Source organism: Brachyhypopomus gauderio, chromosome 2 (genome assembly GCF_052324685.1).
Source record: "Brachyhypopomus gauderio isolate BG-103 chromosome 2, BGAUD_0.2, whole genome shotgun sequence".
Taxonomy (NCBI): domain Eukaryota; kingdom Metazoa; phylum Chordata; class Actinopteri; order Gymnotiformes; family Hypopomidae; genus Brachyhypopomus; species Brachyhypopomus gauderio.
Window position 1 is genome coordinate 34,328,133 of NC_135212.1, and position 20,204 is coordinate 34,348,336.

General features: G+C 43.0%; 2 protein-coding genes and 1 long non-coding RNA gene across 5 annotated transcripts; 1 reads left to right on the forward strand and 2 right to left on the reverse strand.

Moving 5' to 3' along the window:
- Positions 1–935: 935 nt before the first annotated feature.
- Positions 936–5,252, reverse strand: LOC143500966 (extracellular calcium-sensing receptor-like). Of its 3 annotated transcripts, XM_076994746.1 has the most exons (6): positions 4,726–5,252; positions 4,337–4,628; positions 3,341–4,141; positions 2,966–3,196; positions 2,295–2,418; positions 936–1,941 (listed from the first exon to the last, which is right to left on the reverse strand). In XM_076994746.1, the coding sequence occupies exons 1-6, from the start codon at positions 4,941–4,943 to the stop codon at positions 1,043–1,045; spliced, it is 2,565 nt and encodes an 854-aa protein (XP_076850861.1). In that variant the 5' UTR covers positions 4,944–5,252; the 3' UTR covers positions 936–1,042. The 3 variants fall into 3 exon arrangements, with proteins under 3 accessions (XP_076850861.1, XP_076850864.1, XP_076850862.1); XM_076994749.1 differs by lacking the exon at positions 2,966–3,196 and having other exon boundaries at positions 3,713–4,141; positions 4,726–5,251; XM_076994747.1 differs by lacking the exon at positions 2,966–3,196 and having other exon boundaries at positions 4,726–5,251.
- Positions 5,253–5,993: 741 nt separating this feature from the next.
- On the forward strand, positions 5,994–6,697 carry LOC143501018 (uncharacterized). The gene is made up of 3 exons (XR_013126842.1): positions 5,994–6,129; positions 6,323–6,394; positions 6,620–6,697. It is a non-coding gene; the product is annotated as an uncharacterized LOC143501018 (long non-coding RNA).
- A 5,017-nt stretch (positions 6,698–11,714) lies between these two features.
- LOC143501002 (extracellular calcium-sensing receptor-like) lies at positions 11,715–16,081 on the reverse strand. The gene is made up of 6 exons (XM_076994750.1): positions 15,876–16,081; positions 14,978–15,269; positions 13,880–14,710; positions 13,418–13,645; positions 13,065–13,188; positions 11,715–12,900 (listed from the first exon to the last, which is right to left on the reverse strand). The coding sequence occupies exons 1-6, from the start codon at positions 16,079–16,081 to the stop codon at positions 11,987–11,989; spliced, it is 2,595 nt and encodes an 864-aa protein (XP_076850865.1). The 3' UTR covers positions 11,715–11,986.
- Positions 16,082–20,204: the final 4,123 nt, after the last annotated feature.

The following is a 20,204-nucleotide window of genomic DNA, read 5'->3' on the forward strand; positions in this document are numbered from 1 at the left end:
ATGTACCTTGCCTGCACTTCTCACACCACACAGAATATTCTTTCAGGGTCAGTTAAAACATATTACTTTAAGCTGCACAAGTACACACACACACACACACACAAAAACACAAAGGATATTCCCTCAAGTTTTTCAACATTTTGACATTCACAATCTAGTGGCATGATACTGGGTGTTGTACTGTTATGAGAATATCAGACCTAACAGTGGAGTTTCAAATGTGTCTGTCTCTGCTGGGTTGAGTCATTTTCTACCCAAAAAATACCCAGACAAAAGTGATCCTATAGGCAGAAACTACTTAACCTAGTTGAAGAATGTCTGACATAATTTGCATGTGGGAACTGATGGGTGATGATTCTAGTAAAAGGAATTTTGAGGGTATGCATAGCATACCGCAATGGGCACCCACTTTTTAATGTTTACACTGTACACACTACAGTACACACTACAGCCTAACATACAAATTAGAATATGAAAACAAATTTTTGTAGGATTTCCAAGGAATTGATCCAATAGGTAATCCCAGATATAGCAGTGTGGGCGTGTTTAGATGCCTGGCATGGCCAGTGGGACAGAAGCACACTAATCTCTTCCATTTCCTTTGACCACTTTATGAAATCCATTCAAACATTTATAAAAGTTAATTGTCTATTCAATATTTTATATTAATTATTCTGGCATAGATAATTGGAAAACTGATGCAGTACTGTGAGGCTATTTGCAATAAAATGTCCCAGTTTTATACTTTTTACTAAGTTTTTACACTTACCCCATAGCTATTTTAAATGATTACACAGAGTATGGGAAAGATTACACAATTTTGCAAAACCATGGCATAATAGAATTGTGTTTATTTGGTAATACAGATGAATGGAAAACATGGAAAACAATTTGCATAGATTGCTAAAATGTAAATGGAGCACATTAGAACTTGTTTAATTTATAGGACTATCTACATAATCATATCTAATAATATAGTTATATAAAGTTATATAAAATCTCCCCAAAAGTAATTTTGTTTGATTTGTGTAAATTAGTGACGTTATTTGGCCATCATGTTCTTCTTTGTGTTTTTCTCAGGTCTGAGCAGAATGATGTAACATTTTGGGGCAAAAATACACAGCAGAAGTCCATAACTGGAGGCCAGGATGGCAAACACCTCCACTGCCACTGTGTACTTCCCCGGAGAGCTGACATACGCTGGAACAAAGGCGATCCACACAGCCCAAAATATCAGCATACTGAAGGTGATGAATTTTGCTTCGTTGAAATTGTCTGGAAGTTTCCGTGCGAAGAATGCCAGAAGAAAACAGACAGCAGCCAGCAAGCCGATGTAGCCCAGCACCAGGGAAAAACCTGCCACTGAACCCACTGCACAGAGCAACACCACCCGAGCGCCGAGCTCCCCTCCTGCACTTTCTGTAGGTACAGGAGGTGCTAACACCAGCCACAGCACACAGACCACCACCTGCACCAGTGTACAGAGCAGGATTCCAACCCTTTGCTGAACAGGGCCGAAGTATTGCATGACATTGGAACCCGGTAAAGTTGCTCTGAAGGCAACCAGGACAACTACTGTCTTACTGAGCACACAGGCCAGACACACCACGAAGCTGATCCCAAACAGCGTATGACGCAACATACAGGACCAAGGTGCAGGTCGGCCAATGAAAGCCAGTGCACACAGGAAGCAGAGTTTGAGTGACAGCAGTAGCAGGAAGCTCAGCTCTGAGTTGTTGGCGCGGACCAGGGGTGTGTCCCGATGATGCAAGAAGGCAGCCAGAATGGTCCCAGAGAGAGTTGCTCCAGATACAGACAGAACTGAGAGGACGATGCCCATATTATCTTGAAATGACAAAAACTCCACTACCATTGGGACACACTCTGTCCTCTCAGGGTTGGACCAGAACCATTCCGGACACTTGCTACAGTCTGTGGAGTCTGGAGAAAAATGTATAACCACTGAATTTAAATCACGAAGAAGAGGAATATTATAGTTTAATCCCAACACCCAAATGAATCTGGCTACATGTAATGTCTGTGTCTAAATTTAGTGGTAATTTAGTAATTTAGTGGTGAATGTTAACAACATCTGAGCTTTTGCTACTAATGTTTTATATATATATATATGAAGCAGCAGGCAACCCACATTCTCAGCATCAAAAGTATCAGCATTGTTAATAAATAATAATTACTACTGTCATGTATGTACTCAAGGAATCAATTTGTTAAGTTGGTTAAAATCACTAGCATTAAGCAATAAACCTAGTGTTTTCAAGTTAGTTGAACAGTACCAGTAACATTGCTAATCTCTCCCGTTGCACATGGTACACAGTCATAGCAGCAAATGGGCTTTCCTTTCTGCACAGCCTTCCTGGTGCCCGGGGGACAGCTCTCACTGCACACAGACACCGGCACCTGAAGAGCAGAGGGAGAAATCGCCATCAAGCAGTCCAAATACGCATATGTGCGGAGGAAAGGAGAATGGTATGGATCTCTTTCTCTGGCTTCAGAGCCATGCTATAAATTAAGATGATCATGTTTCTTTTTCCATGTGCAAGATAGCGAAACATTCAAAAACAGAACAATAACTATGGCATATCTCTCCCACAGACAGACAGTCTGCATGAGGAAGCTCTCAATCTTCCCTTCCGAGAGGATAATTAGGTGCTGTGGATACACATGCAAACAATACCCCCATATACTGGCTCTAAGTTGTGGGTAAGGCAGTTCAGTGCAAACAGTTCTTCTTCTGTTGCATTCTGACTCAAACACACACCACAGTTCCTCTGCTCCCTCAGGATATGGGAAAAATGCCTGTGTTAATATCACCACTCATAATAGCACATCAGCTTGTCTGATCTTAATGTTTATTTTATTTATCTTAAAAATGTTTTAGCTTTAACCCTAACCTCAGTCTTTAGCTGGAAATGAATTACAGAGAGCCAGTCGCCAAGAGCTTTACCTTGTCACTATGGCTCCCTCCCCACACCACTTTCTTGAGGTCCAATTGGAAGTCCGGTTCTGGTCCTCCTGTTGCATCAAACTGCCCCACCTTGATAAATTCCATCTTTCCTTTTGCTCCTAAGTGCCAGTTAATGATGTCATATGATGCTGCTGGATCCCCGTTTTTATCAAAATAGACCAGCTCACCCACTGGTGTTGTGAATTTTACTGACTTCAGGTAGTGCAGAAGCTGCCATCAAATATTTACATTACAATTTACTCCAGGAAGAGATAACAACTCATCTGGATTGTGACTTAGTTTTTTGACTGTATAGATTTCAAACATCTAAATATTTAGAAAAACATAAACCTGAGGGCAGGCATTCTTCTTTACCTGTTTAGGTCTTATTGATTTAATTTCAGGACATTCCCCATCCTCAAATGGTCCTTGCCCAGGCTTGCAGGCCAGCATGTCCTGAACAGCATATGCAATAGCGTACACGGCCTTATACACATTATAGTTAATATCAGAATAAACCTCCCCCTGTCCTTCCCCTTTCTCCAAGCCTGTGCACTGTGGCACCGAAGCTCCAGTCTGTGTTTGCTCCCCAGGTCTGCAACCAAACACTTCCTCCAAAACATTCTGTACCAGTGAATCCTGTAGGTGCTTCTCTGGGTACAGCTGAGTGAGATAGGAGTCCAGACCCTGGATATCAACCCTCCTCAGGGCAAAGCCAAGGGTGCCTGTCAGGCAGCCAGCACTCACAGCGACATGATGACTGGAGGTGCTCCAGACAGAAGTGGCGATCCACTGCCTGTCACTCAGGTTCTGCTTTGCCACTTCCCCCAGCAAAACCTCCACATCTGGGCCAATGGCGAACGTGACCACCACCTTGGCCTTGGAGCTCTGGATTCTCTCTACAATATGTTTAAGTCTGCTCTGTGGTGCAGATTTGGGAAGGATCTCCAGGTATTCAATACACATGCTCAAATGCTCCAGTTCTTTCAGCAACAGCTGTACACCACTTCTCCCATATGCATCATCCCCAGAGATAACGCCAATCCAAGACCAACCCATGAGGCTCAGCAGACGGGCAATGGCCTTAGTCTGGAATGCATCACTGGGAACAGTGCGTAGGAAGGTAGGGAACCTTGAGCGGTCACTGAGACATGCGCAGGAAGCTAAATAACTAACCTGGAGACATGTAGCACAAAGAAAGAAGAGCAAAGACATGGAGAAATCACATTTCATCAGTCTGGATCACCAGAGTTTGCTTCTTGCTTCTTGTGTAAATTATCTGTAAATTTAAATTGTATTAATTTACTGCTACAACTGAGGTAAAATGTAATTTATTTTATAAATGAGATACGTTTGTAATTTGTTATTTACCAGGGGGATGTCAAAAACACCCAGCGTATCAGCCAACACTATGGAAGCAGCAGAACGGGCATCGCCAATGATGACGGGCACACTGGGAGCACTGATGCACTGTTCTCCAGACACTGCCTCCTCCTGCCCCGTCACCATCGCCAGCGCAACACTGAGGGTGCTGCCCTCAGACAGGCAGCTGTCTGCAGCCAGGTAGCCCAGAGTGAGGTTGGGAAGCAGGGCTGGGTCTCTGTTGATTTCCTCCACAGTGAAGATCATGGTAAGAACCCAGCGGTAACAACGAAGGTCAGCCCTGAACCAGAAACAGAAGGACATTTTGAGAAATATGGATATTTATCATTTGAACAGAAAGAAAGAAAATCTTAGTAGGAAAGTTATGCTATACTCACCCTTGACAATGGCCTCTCTCTGCTCTGTGTATGAAGCTGTGGTCGGGTTCAGGAGCATTAAAATGAACAGGGAACAGACCCCCAATGATCACATCACCTTCCTTGTACAGGGTCCCAGAGTTGGACCTGCTCTGCAGAGTGCATGAAGGCCCCACATAGTTCACCCAGACCATCACAGTCAGGAACTCCAGTGCCCACAGCCATGCAGTCATGGCCATAGTTCACCAGAGAGAGGGATAGAGATGGAGTGAGAAAAAGGAAGAGGAGTGCAGGGTTTCACCTCCTGCAAAGAGAGATAGAGAGAAGGAGCTCCTGTTTAGTAGGCATAAATTTGCCCAGAGCAAAACATAATTTGGGGTAATTGGAGGTCCGCATGGACCTGATTTTCCAGTCCACAAAAACAAGTGTGTAATTTTTAGTCAGTATGTAATTGATATTGATGGATGCAATAGGGATAGTCTTTGGAAAAAATCTATCACTGTTTTATTGTATATATAGTTTATTGTATATTCCCTTTTTGTAGAATTGCAAGAGCATCACTTGAGTCTGAAAGGACTCATATGTTCTCCCAACAGGAAGAGGCCATCATTGTTGATGCAAAGAGACTCAGTGTGTGAAAGACAATGTAGATTTTGAAGAAATCAACAGTGTCAGCCATTCTACCACTGACCGTGTTGTAGTGGAGAAAGACTATTCATACTCTTGCAGTTTTACCTTTCACTGACCCTAAAAACAGTGAAACAGTCATCTACTTGGATGACCTGGGATCACTTCCAAAAACACACTGGGCCCACAGGGTTTCCACCAAGACAGAGGACCCCTGTTTCTGGCCTTTATTGTTTAACTTGGTACATTCCTAACCATAAAGCATCACCTTTAGAATTTGCAAACAGACATATATCCAAAAATGCCAAAATTGACCATGATGCCTCAGTAGTGGAGAAAGGAAAAGTTTTCCACTCCCTTGCTCTGGGCACCCATAGCACACAACCCCAGGAAGGACATTTCCTCCTAAAAAATCGGTGGTCACTCTTCTTATTTAAGTTTACATTCAAGGTGGTCACTCTTCTTATTACAGTTTAAGGTAACATATCAGCCGAGAGAAAAGAACACGAAGGTGGATGCGACCGCCTCACTATTTGCACCTTCTTGGGTGCCCTCGACTGGAGCCTGGATTGCGTTATACAGCGCACCGACCCACATCCACAATATCCCGCAAACTGTCTATATGTGTTTCTGCGCAGGCGGACCGAGTTGATAAGCTGGGCGCAACACCGCACTGGGAATGGGCCATCTAGGAGTCACAAAGACCAGCCAGCTGCTCGGAGCTGCACCGGGACATCCACCAGCATGACGTCATGCGCAGAGTGTGTTCACAGCAAAGTGCGTGTACTTTGCCCACTGGTAAGCTGCTTCCCCTTATCACACCATGGCATCCCTGGTCCCACCTGGCTCTGGATTTCCTGACTGATCTCCCCCCGTCCAAAGGTAAAATGACCATTCTCATCGATTCTCTAAAATGGTGCGTTTCATTCCTCTCCCGGGGCTACGAGCCTTCGAAACAGCCAACCTCCTCTTCCGGTACGTCTTCCAACAGTTTGGCTTGCCGAGGACATGATTTCCAATTGGGGTGTGCAGTTTACATCCAGAGTCTGGAGGGACTTCCTGAGTAAGTAAAAAATTACAGTAAGAATATCCTCAAGCTATCATCCACAGGCCAACGGCCAAGCAGTGAGAGTGAACCAGGAACTGGGGTGCTTCCTACACGCATACTGCCATGAACATCCGAACACCTGGGCATCCTATCTAACATGGGACAAATGTGTGCAGAATTCCCTTTGATACAAAGGTACCAGCCGTACCCCTTGAGTGTGTTCTCCATCTATCCCTATAGGATTGGCATCCCAGAGAGCAGCCGTGCATTGTTGGCCTTCCACATCTCTTCCCTCAAGCCAGTCATGGAGGGGCCCGCTCAGCAACGAAGGGGGGGGGGGGGGATTATGCTGATCCAGATCCAGTCACTCTGTTGATGGGTCGTCAAGACGTGTCACTTCTGCAAAAGATTTACACATCAGGTGATTTTCTTGGCTGGCAACATCATCAGATCCTAGTGGACTATTTCTGATCTTACTCCATCTGTTATCACCTGCCAGACCTTCAGAAGTGACAGAAGTGACATAAGGACTTGGACAATCTATCTGTCAGTCAAGTCATGATGGTGGTAGATCCCCAGCTGCCATGAGCTATGTGGCCCATTGGCCGGGTGAGTAACGCCTACCCGGATGTGGATGGACTTGTCCATGCAGCAGAACTGCAGGTCAAGGGTCAGACATACCTGCGAGTGGTTGCATGATTAGTCAGACAGCCAGCATGGACAGATGATGAGGACAGTCTACAGACTTTAATTTACAGTTTTTCGCAGACGCTAAGACCCAATTTCTGAAACTATTGGCGCATTTCCACTAGGGCCTGCTTGGCGCGGTACGGTTCGATTCGCGACGGTTTGTGAGTGTTTCCATTAGTACCAGTTCCCTGTGAGCCGGCCCCTTCGGGTACTATTTTCGTACCGACTCGCTTGAGGTTCTAACCGTTCCGAAGCGGTACAGTTCTGTGACGTGGAGGAACAGCATGACACTGATTGGCCAGGGAGTGTTGTCACAGGTTGCGTCAGGAGAGCGACTCCTCCGCTATGCTATGGACCCCTCAGCCATTTTTAAAACCCAAGGAGCGAAGTCTGTTCCCTGGTCAAACGCCGAGGTACAAACCTTTCTGTTAATAATCAGCGATCAAAAAATCCAGGGCGAACTGGACGGGGCCACTAGAATTGTAAAGGTTTTTAGCGAGGTTTCCGCGCTAATGGCCACTCATGGCTACCAACGGTCCATTCAGCAGTGCCGGTCGGTCCAAGCTAAAAAAGCTTAACGCGATTACCGGGCGGTGAAGGACCATAACGGACGCAGCGGAGCAAACCGCAAAGACTGGAAATGGTTCCAGCAAATGGATGTCGTATACGGTCACCGGCCAGCCAGTAACGGAAGAGAAAACGTGCTGGACAATGTCGGTGCTGGAGGCCACGGAGAATGGTGAGTGTATTGTGATTTCAGTTTTACTACTAGGCTCATAAAAGATGTAATATGAACGTAATATGAACGCATCTATTGTAAACGCAGGAATTTAGAGCTGTGTTTGTAGTTAATGTTACCACCACAGTCACTACTGTACAATAGGTAGCTCTTAGCCTTGCTAGTTGCTAGTTAGCTGTAGCCATAAACACAGCATCAGCAGTGATGACGTGCTACACATTTTGTGCAGTTACGCTATATTGTTGTTGCTTTCACGGGAATGCTTGTGTTTAATATTTGTTATTTTTTACGTTCAAGATTCCCCTTCCACTGACGAGGCGAGCGGAGTTGGCAGAAAATGTTTCCTTCAACCGGGCTTTCCTCGGGGTGCTTGGCGAACTTGTGAACACCATGCGAGACAGACGCCAGTAAAAGCACACAAAATGTTGCTTGTAGTACTATAAATATTTATTTCATATAAAGCTATATGTATATATTTGCTTTTTGCACTTTTTTTAACTATATTATTTACATATGTTGTATTTTAAACATCTATATTTCATAATAAAGTTTGATTTCATTTGATTGTATGACTGATGCTTTTTATGCAGGGTGTGTTCAGCCTGTTTGAGTAATACCAAATTATCAATAATTAGAGCAACCACATACAATAATGAAGATAAAGATAAATAAGTAATGCTATGTGTTAAGGGGCATCGACCGGTGTTGTGGTCATATACAAATGATGTCACGACACTACAACCCGCGCGCCAACAGCGACTTCACCCACATTGGGGTGGTTCACCATTGTAATGGAAACACAACGCGACTGTACCGTTCCGTTGCGAATCGACCCGTATCGAACTGTACCGCGCCAAGTAGGCCCTAGTGGAAATGCTCCATATGTCTCTTTTGTCGAAACTTAACACACAACAGCCAATGCTACACACACAACAGGCAAAACATCTCACACGTTTGGAAAAAGCAAGCACTTCAACCAAAACTCTTGTAACTCTTGCCAAAACCGTATTTTTGGATCCAAACTTTACACACAAATATCAGATGCTTAGCCTTTCATATATGTGACTACATACTAATGTGATAAATAAAAAATACTACTTTCATGTGTTTTTTGAATGTTCAGTGTGTAGTCTGTTCTAAAAGTATATCATAGAACACAAATACACGGTTTTTATGCACATTGATAAACACCATGAAGTAAAACAGTTACAAGGGGATGGTTTATTTCATTTTTGCTTGAGCAGTACACATGGAAACAAAAAAGACAAAAAAATAGCATACAAAATTAGGGTGCATCTCGTCTCGTATTTGGGTCTGGCCACAAGATTTCATCAATATCACAGGCGATGTCCTCTTTGGCAAGACAGCGGGGGAAGTGTCTTCTAGAGTGATGTATCCAGCCCTGACATGCTCCCTCATCAATGTCCCCACAAGCTTCCTCCATTGCCTTGAGAAGAGTATGTACTAGTGGTGTTGGCGATCATAAACTTTCCACCTCGATGCTGAAACAAACTCCTCAATAGGCAATAGGATTGAGTATGGTGGGAGGTGAAGCACATCAAATTGTGGATGTTCGGTGAACCAGTGTCGTACTTGTGTAGCGTGGTGGAAACTTGTGTTGTACCAGATGACAACAAACCTGGACTGTTCTGGTCCATCTCCCTGGTGATGTGGAATTAGTATGTTGTGTAGTGTGTCGAGAAAGGTGATGATGTGAGCAGTGTTGTAAGGACCAAAAGTAGCATGATGATAGACAACACCATTGTGGCAAATGGCTGCACACATTGTGATGTTGCCACTACGTTGCCCAGGGACACTGCATGGCATGGTGTCCTATGTTTCTTCCCCTGAGTCTTGTTTTGGCAAGGTTGAAGCCAGCTTCATCAATATAAAGGAACTTGTGTTCCACTGCTGCAACATCTAGCTCTATTACTCTCTGAAACAGTTTATTCTGATATTACAGTATTACAGTACTGTTTATGACAGTATGAAATGGGCATATCATACTCAACATTGTATGGCACAGGACACTGAAGTAAAGTATAAGTAAGAGGATAGCAGAGCATACTTGCACATGATCATAGCATAATTCTTTCACACTGTCAGAGTTGTGCTGAAATGGTACCCTGTATAGCTGCTTCATATGCACTTGATGTCTTCTCAGGAGTCGGCTCAGTGCAGATAGGCTCACTGAATGAATGTTGCCAAAAGTGATGTTGTCAGTAATGGATGTGCTGTTGTAGTTGTCGTAAAGGTATACTGTTGGCCTTTTCCTGTTCAGGGGTGAATAGCCTTCTTTGTCCCCCAACATGGGGTAGTCTAGCAGTTCTGCAAAAACATGATGTGAACGATTTTTCAGCATGAAATGAAATGTTGCTGTATGTTACAGTAAGCTAGACAACAGTAGTACAGTGGTATACACAGTTCAAGTCTGTGAATTCAGTAGTGTGGTATACAGGATAGCTCTACCTACCTATTCTCATGTCGAAAAGTCCGGATGATGCCTGATACAATGTAGCAGCTCAGATTCGGCTGGACTCTTTGCCCAGCCTCCCAAAAACTCAACCCATGGTTGACCACATGGTCAACCAAAGTGGCCTGGATCTCATCCGTGATGGTTGTTTGTGCTCTTCCTCTTCCTTGTCCTCGTCTACCTCTCTGTGAAGTATTAGCCTCTATTGTTGTGCAAACCAAGATTTGCAACTTGTGGCCTCTTTCTAGGGATCAAGTTCTGATAACACTTTGTAAAAATTTGCTAGGGCAGGGATTGCGAAATGAAATGGAAGCGATCACGCTGTCTCAGGAGAAAAGACGGTTTTAATGCATAAAGTGTGCAAACCAAAAACCCGTGACACAATCCAAATGAAGGATACAATGACTAGCAGTCAACTGGCACAAAGACAAGACATATACAGACGAACAAACGACCGTCAGGTGGTAGGGATCATAGGCCCCCAACTGCTGCTGTATACAGGGGTGACCATGGGGGCCCGCCGTACCATGACAGCTAGAAGTGTTTTCACCTGTGATGACTGGGTATGGATTTTGTTAGGTGAGTGTAGCAGTTGCATGGCAGTGTTTTTCAAAAAGAACACATGGTTTTCAGTGTTTAATGTTTTGTAAAAAGTGTGTTTAAAAATTTCTAAATGAGTGTAAGGCTGAGAATGTGCTTAAAGTTTAGCACACCAGGTCAATAGAGAGGCTACATGGGTTAGGGTTTTCAAAAATTGTGCTATAAGGACCACTTTTTGGGTCTTAGCAGCTGCAACAAACTGTAATACACTGCAACAAATTGAAAACTAAATTTGGGGGTATAAAGTATATACTGCCTCTGTTGTTTGTATTGCCTGTGCAAGATTGTTCCTATTGTGATGTCGTAGTCTCATTCATGCTCCTGGACCCTAACCTTAAACCGAATAGATGGAGGTACAGCTATGTTCAGCAGCAGCAGCCTTAACCCATCCATGAGGCATGCATTAATGCAACTAAGTTCATCATTGATTGTACTGATGTTACAAACATTAGTTTGATTATATTACACGAGAGAGATGCCAATTCCAGCTGTTAATGATTTTCTGCCACTAATCAAACGCTAATGTACCATACATGCCAGTTAGCATGTGTTTCATTTATGTATGGTGAAGATTTATTAGCATTTACTGACATGTAATGACTAAGTGTTTGTTGTATGTGTGTTTACATTTATTTTGTATTTACTACTGGATTACTGCTCATCAGTAATACATTGTTTAGTTTCAATTGCTGATTATTTCCCTCTTATTTCCATATGTGTATGAAAGGTATTATGGTATAAATAAAGGTGCTATATAAATAAAGGCCTTGCCATATTCTCTTCAGTTCACCTTGCTTTTTAATACAGTAGTATCTTCAGTTTATTTTTGTAAATATAGTCTCAACTTTATAAAAACAATTTGCACCCCATATTTCCATATATATATAACATCCTTACATGTGATCTCAAAGACCATGCATGGGTGTATCATGTATCAGAAATCATTTGTGTATAAAAATAGGTACTTTACACACTAAATTTGTTTCAGGTTTTTGCAGTACCTAGGCCAAGTATTTACACAATATAAAAGGTGCATGCATCTTGCACAAAAGCATGGTATTATGTAGACAGCATGTATAGCCTTTTCATATGATACATTTTATAGCTATTTCTTTTGTCCTGCTCTCCCCATGATTGCCTTTTTAGTGTTTCTCTCAGGGTGCAAGAGGATGATATAGCACTTTGGGGCAAAAATGGCCAGCAGTAGGCCAAAACTAGAGGCCAGGATGGCAAAGACCTCTACTGCCACTGAATACTTCCCGGGAGAGCTGATGTATGCTGGCACAAAGGTGATCCACACTGCACAGAAGATCAGCATACTGAAAGTGATGAATTTGGCCTCATTAAAGTTATCTGGAAGGTTCCTCGCCAAGAAGGCTAGCAGGAAGCTCACGGCAGCCAGCAGACCAATATAGCCCAACAGAGTGGCAAAGCCTAGCATGGATCCCACGGCACACTCGTACACTATCTTAGAGCTGATGTAGCGGGTATTTTTAAGGGGTGTAGGAGATGCCGTAGCCAACCAGACTACACATATGGCTATTTGGAGGGCTGTGAGGCCCAGCACTGTGCCTCTCTGTTGGGGTACACCAAACCACTTCATGGCACTTTTGCCTTCTGGCCGAGAGGACTTAAAGATAGCCACAACCACCATGGTCTTGACCAGGATACTGGACATGCTCAGGACGAAGCTGATGCCAAATGCCACATGCCTCAGTCGGCATGTCCACAACTGCGGCTGGCCAATGAACAGCAGCGCACACAGGAAGCACAGTTTGAGTGAAAGCAGAAGCAGGAAACTGAGCTCGGAGTTGTTGGCGCGGACCATGGGGGTGTGGCGGTGATGGGCGAACACACCTAGAACCACCATGCAGAAGCAGGAGCCCAACAAGGAGGCTACTGTCAAGGAAATGCCTAGTGGGTCCTCGTACGACAAAAATTCAATTTCTTTAGGGACACAACGATCCTTCTCTGGGCTGGACCAGAACTTTTCTGGGCATGTGGTACATTCAATAGAATCTGAGAGAGAGGAGAGTGGAGAGGAAACCAGACAGAAAGACAGGAAAAGAACTTTAGGAAACAAAGGATGAAGAGCATATAGATCAGTAGGTCAGTAATAGTGTAAAAGTGTCTAGCTCTTTGACAGTGTGAAAATAATGCTGAATACATCAAGTTTTCTTCACCTGTTGCATTACTAAACTCTCCGTCTGCACATGGAAGACAATCGAAGCAACAAATGGGCAGACCTTTCTGTCTGGCCCTCCTGGTGCCTGGGGGACAGGTTTCACTGCACACAGAGCGGGGAGGCTGAGAAAAGGAGAGAACAGATTCATCACTTCAGGACATCAGTCATTCAGTTATATGGTGCATTTTCTGAGCTCTGTGTGTATACATGTTTTGAATGGTTACCGTCATTAGATTTAACAAAATGGAAATATCTAACTCAGGCACAATACATGTAAATCTGCTATTGGTGGTTTGCTGTGTGCTCTATATTTACACTTAGGATACAATTTCAAAACAGAATATGGTTTACTCTCATTGACTTGAAGTTCCAGTAGAGGGCATCCTCCTCTAGAGTAAGGACCTCGCCCGCTTGGGCTGCCTCATCCACAACACCGACTGTATGGATGCCAATCGATCCATCAGGGTTTGGCTGCCAATTCATGACATCGTAGATAGCCAAGGCATCGCCATTCTTATCAAACGACACATGGTCACCAAAACCAGTAATGAAGTTCACATTCTGCAGGTAATGGACAACCTGCACAAGGGAACACAGACAAAACAGATAAAGAGAGTATTAAAGTTGTTTGCAGGTGACCTGAATATTTTCTGTATAACAGAGGGACACGCTAAAGACACTTCCTGGATTTCAAAGGTCATGTTTTGATATGTTAAGTAATATCCACTATATTCTCAGTTTGTTTATTCTGGATTGGCAGTGCTGTATGTAACATTTTCATAAGCATGTGTGTATGTATGTTTATGTGTTCACCTGCCAGGGCTGCAGGGTGTGTATGTTGGCACAGCTGTTGCCGATGAAGGGTCCTTTTCCCTCCTCACACTGTGTCAGGTCATGTAGTGCATGTGCAAGAGCATAAACAGCCTTATACACATTGTAGGAAGCCCTGAGTTCAGATATATCAGTGTATGCTGTGTCCATGCTACGCAGGTTTTCTTCACCTGTGCACACCTTTTTCTCCCTTCCTACATCAGTCTCTCTGTCTCCAGAATCAAATGTGCAGTCAAACATCTCCTCCCAGAAGGTCCTCACTATGCTGTTTTTGGGGTCCCTGTCAAGGCGGAGGTGCAGCAGGAAGTCCTGGAGCCCCTGGATCTCCCCACGGCGGATTGCAATACCAAGCGTGCCCCCAAGGAAGGGCAGCAGACGTGGGGTGAGGAAGACGGGCGACGTGGCCCAGGCCTCACTGGCAATCCACTGTCTGCCAGTCACATTCCTCTGGGCTACTTCATCCATCAGCGGCAACAGGTATGCCTCAGTGGAGATAACCACCACCACTTTGGCTGTGGAATCTCTGATCACTCCGACAATGCGGCCAACATCCCCACGGTTGTTGTCTCGTGGCAGAATCTCAGAGTAAGCCATACAACCACCCAGTTGCCCCTGTATGTCATGGTGGAAGGCAAGGGCAGCATGGATGCCGTAGTCATCGTCGCTGTAGATCAGACCCACCCAGGTCCAGCCGAAGCGCTTCAAGATCTGCACAATGGCGTGGACCTGGAAGGCATCGCTGGGAATAGTTCTGAAGAAGGAGGGGTACTGTTGCCGGTTGCTGAGGCAGGAGCAGGTGGCAAAGTAGCTCACCTGATGTAAGGGAAGAGAGTGTGACAGACAGAAATAGAAGATATGACAAAGAGATGTATACCTACAAACAGTGTTATTTGTAATAGGACAGAGAGTGAGAGGGAGAGAGAGGGATATCACATGGGGAAAGGCACATATCACCAGTGCTAAACATGACCTATTGACATATCATTGTAACTACATTATTTTCTGATTTTCACTTAATCTTCCATCGTCACTTAATCTCACACAACGCATTCTATCTATGAATTTCCCCTGAATCTGTACCATGGGCAATCGAAACAGCTCCAGAACACTAGAGACAGCAATAGAGTGGGTAGATCCTGGGTCCCCCACAATTCCAATCACCGGGGGGGAGCCAGTGCAGTCCAAGCCTGATATGGACTCATCACTCCCACTGATCAGGGCCATAGCTGCTCGGAATGCCACTGCTAGCTTCACACAGTTATCGTACAGGTGGAAACCCAGGGTAACATTGGGCAGCAGGTGAGGATTTCTGTTGATCTCATCAATGGCAAAAGCCATTGTCTGTGCCTGCTGGAAGCTTGCCATGTCAAACCTGAGGAAGACAATGAGAGGCTTATGAAATGAGCCTGTAAAAAAAAAAAGCTAAAGCAAATTATTAAAGGCTTATGAAATGAAACATTAACAGAAATAAATAAGGAATATATATATATATAATTTCTTTCATGCTTTTAGCAGGAAAAAACTTCATTAATATGACTTTATGATACTGACTTCAAAAATCTTTTTAAGCATAACAACTCCAAACATACTGAAATAAAATTAAGACACTGAGATGGAACTCTTCCAAATTTGGCAGATACAATCCCAACAGCAACATGTTTAAAGCTGTGTGAGATTTTTTGGACAGATAAAAACAAAAACAGCAAGAAACAAAAGACGTGTAGAAGAATTTAACATGGAACTGATGAGCACCAAAAAGCACCCTGGTTAAGAAATTTTAACAGCACTTTTTATGGAGGCATCTAAGACATGTGCAGTGTGCTGTACAGGAAAAGGTAAGAGTTTCTAACCATGAACATGTGGTTCTACTGCAAATAAATGAACCTACTATATCCATCCCTTGTTATGCTTCTCCTTTAAATCGGTGTGTCTGGTTGTTCTCTCAGAGCGTAATACAGCTTTGGAAGTGCCCACTCACTGTTGACAGTAGGGCTGCTCCGGTTCGCTGGTGAAGTTTAGTTCTGGGAACACAGTGAGGAAGTGGATCTCAAACAGCCCCCCCAGAATCAGGTCTCCATCCTGGCGCATCCCACTGAGCTGGAAGTGTCCCCGCAGCTGGCAGGAGCTGGGGCCAGGGGCCAGGGGTGCAGGGAGGGAGAGGGAGAGTGAGGAGCTCCAGACCATGCTCAGAAAAAAATATGAAACAAGCCACATGATTCCGTTGCTGCTTCTGAACCTCTCCCTCTGTCTTTCTACCATTTGTGCCTGCTCTGTGTCATTCAGGCCTGTGATGAAAATGGGGATGTGGGCTGCTGTTTTATATAGCAGGTGTGGTTACATGGACCTCTGTGGAGATGATGCCATTGTTCATGTCTTTGTTTTTCACTTGTCTTTGCTTTTCACTTTCAAGTCTTTTACTTTTCACTTTCATGATTAGTGAATGTGATGGTGACTTTTTTACTTTCTCAAACACAGAACCCAGCTTGAGAAACTGGGAATCAACATGCTGTATATCACAGCCACCCCCCATTCCCCCCGTCAACAAATTACACTCGGGGCGAGGTAGATCTTTCTGACTTGGACTTGGTAAGTAGCTCGCAACCTGAAAATTTGTGGGCACCCCTGCTGTATATCATGCTGTATATCTATAAGCCTATAAACACAATATGTATGCTAATTTTTCTATATTTTGCTCACATACTATTATCCAAACATTTACCAAAAGTAATAGGAAGTGAGCACATTTGTTGCTGGGCTTCATCTTCAGAGTTTCAGTAAGGTATTTTGTTACTGGGCCTCATCTCCAGAGTTTCGGTAAGCTAGTTTGTTTGGGCCTCATCTTCAAAATTTCAGTAAGCTGGTTTGTTGCTGAAACTTTGTTTGGTTTATTTGTCTTACAGTGAGCTCTAGGCCATGGTTAGACACAGGAATGAGATGAGACCAACTCTTCCTGCCTGCATCTAATATCTGGTCTCAGTCCTTTCCTTGTTTGTGTTAAATGGTACAAAAATACAGATTGCATAGCTAAACCCCTCCCATAATGTAAGCATCCTGAAATGAGCAGGATGCTTATTTTAAAAAATGGATTTTTAATCTAATGCTATACAGATTTCTCTTAGTTGAGAGAGAAAATGGTTGCCTTCAGTCACCAAACTGTAAACATAAATCAGAAACATAAACCAGTGCTTGCATGTGAGCCTTAGCATGTCCTGTAGATGGCAGTGTTGGACTTGACATAGCATCTGCTATGTACATCTGTACCTTGCTTGAGCACTTTTCACACCACACAGGATATTCCCTCACGGACAGTTAAACAGATTACTGCAAGATGGATAAGTGCACACATATATGCACACACACACGCGCACACACACACACACACACACACACACACACACACACACACACACACACACACACACACACGCACGCACTTACACACAAAGGATATTCCCCCATTGTCAGTTAAAACAGATTACTGTAAGATGCATGCACATGTATAAATACACACAAGTTTGTGAGAAAAAAATGTGAAACTTCATGACTTTACACAAATACACACATTTTTTAAATGTTCATCTTTGTTCAGAACCAGTGGCTTAAAATATTCAGTCGCCCTTGACAATACTGTGTTCATGGACATGGCATAAACCAGGACACAAGTATTGTTCGTGGCTACTTATTCAAACACTGCACAGAAAAAAAAGAATTGACAAATGCCTTACTGCCTGTTTTAAGTTTCTGATGACTATATTTTCCATAGTTCCGCCTTCTTGATAATATACATATGACATATATACTGTATATCTGTGTGGTGTTGTGAAAGCATGACGCCTAATCCCATGTCCGTAATTTGATTAAAAAAATAATAAATTGTGAGGCTACTTTGCTGGGCAACTTACAGGAACTGACTTGCTTCCCTCAAACTGAAGGTTTTCTGTTTTCTGTTTTTTCAGTAGCCAAATCACAGTGCAGACCTCAGTCACAGTACAGACCTCAGCCACAGTGCAGACCTCAGTCACAGTGCAGACCTCAGTCACAACTTTGTCATAATGTAGACCTCACTGACAGTGCAGACCTTACTCACAATGCAGACCTCACTCACAGCTCAGTCACAAAACAGACCTCAGTCACAGTACAGACCTTATTCACAATGCAGACCTCAGTCACAGTACAGACCTCAGTCACAGTGCAGACCTCTGCCACAGGTCATTAAGCCAGACATTTTAAAGCACAATGCTGACATAGTTTTATATAGAGAATTGGGATCAAATACTGAGGGGAACTAACAGACAGATAACATTTGGTTACACAAATTACTGGATAAGTAGATTTTAGGGCTTATTCCATGGAAGAACATTCCATAATGCTCTTGGTTGTTTTAATCATCCATTCAATATAAACTATTCAATATTCAACAACATCTAAAAATATATTGAGTTACACATTCACAGAAATCTTTATGATTTCATTTTTTCCTCTCATCTGCATTCATACATTCTATGAAGTCAAATTAGGGTCTTTAATGGTGATGAAAAAAAATAATATCGCAAATATAAGATTAGCATTTTGCATTTTACGTTCCTAATTTGTTTCTGCAATACTTTCCCTCTTTTGCGTTTCTTTCTTTTCTTTGCGTTTCACATTTTATGTTGCTGCTTTTGTTTTGCAATACTTTCTCCCTTTTGCGTTTCTTTCTTTTGTTTGTCCCCGGGTTTCCATCCAAACCTTTCGAAAAAATAATGCGCAATTTCCAAGTTTCGGCAGAAAAAAATGCGAATTAAGCCTCGTTTCCATTCATTACAGTTATGCGAATAAACTTTAGATCACGTGAGAGGACGCCAAACAATAGTGGTTTTACGTCCATCTGGCAGTTACGCATTTTTGCACGTTGAGGTTTTGAAACATTTTTTTCTTTTTCTTTTCTATACATGGAGAAGTTAAATTAAATTTTTGCTCTCTCCAGAACTGTTTTTGTATGCATTTGCCATTTTTACATCGCGATCGTGTACAGAACCACATGACTTGAGGCATGATACGTCATCGTTTATGCGAAAAACCCTTTTCCATCCAGTTTTTCCGAATTTTGGCGATGCGATAGTCTAACTTTTCCACCTCCTCTTAGCGTAAAAATCTTTTTGCGATATTTGGGGCTTTTTTCGAATTTTGGTCTTTTTCCATCCAGTTTTTTTCATGCGCATTTTCAAAATGCGCAAAAACTCGGTGGATGGAAAACCCTGCTTTTCTTTGCGTCTCGCATTTTACGTTCATAATTTTTTTTTGCGCTTCTCTCTTTTCTTTGCTCCGGTTTTACCCTCTGTGTGGGGGCCGGGAAAGAGGCGTGGCCAAGAGCGAAAGGCGTGCTGTGAATGTTCAGCGTCAGTTCAGCTTCCTTCCACTTGCTGAACTGAACTGCTGCTGCAGCGCATGGTTGGGTGTGTGCGAGGTGGTGGCGCATTTCAGGGCATTGTTTTTATTCGCTCAGGTTTTCAAAAGATCATTTCAAACCGACCTCAGTAAAATGTTAATAATAATAATAATAATATATATTTTTTAAACGAAGTTTTAAAAGGGCACTTTCGTTGATAAAGGGCAGAGTTGGTGGTGCTTTAGCACCTGATGTCTATGTCTGCACGCATATACCTGTGGTCCAGCTGGGTGACCGTCTGGGTTCAACTGATGACGCTGAACGTTCACAGCACGCCTTTCGCTCTTGGCCACGCCTCTTTCCCGGCCCCCACACAGAGGGTAAAACCGGAGCAAAGAAAAGAGAGAAGCGCAAAAAAAAATTATGAACGTAAAATGCGAGACGCAAAGAAAAGCAGTGACGCGCAAAGAAAAGAAAGAAACGCAAAGAGGAGAAAGTATTGCAAAAAAAGCAGCAACATAAAATGTGAAACGCAAAGAAAAGAAAGAAACGCAAAAGAGGGAAAGTATTGCAGAAACAAATTAGGAACGTAAAATGCAAAATGCTAATCTTATATTTGCGATATTATTTTTTTTTCGTCACCATTAAAGACCCTAATTTGACTTGGGTATGCTCATATATTGTGTACACTCAAGTACGTTTAACAGTTTTATTTTATCAACACAACAGGAACACAAAGATTAAAGACTAGAAAAGACTAAAAAAAGATTAAAAAGAAAGACTAAAAAGCTTTTAGTTCTCTTGCTTTTTTTTGTAATGACTGATGCATTACAAAATCTAAATTTTTTATTGATTTTTATTTAGCGGGACCTGTCCCATAGGATTAATGGATGTTTGTATTTAATTGCATTTTAATTTCTCAGTAAGTCTGTCTTGCTG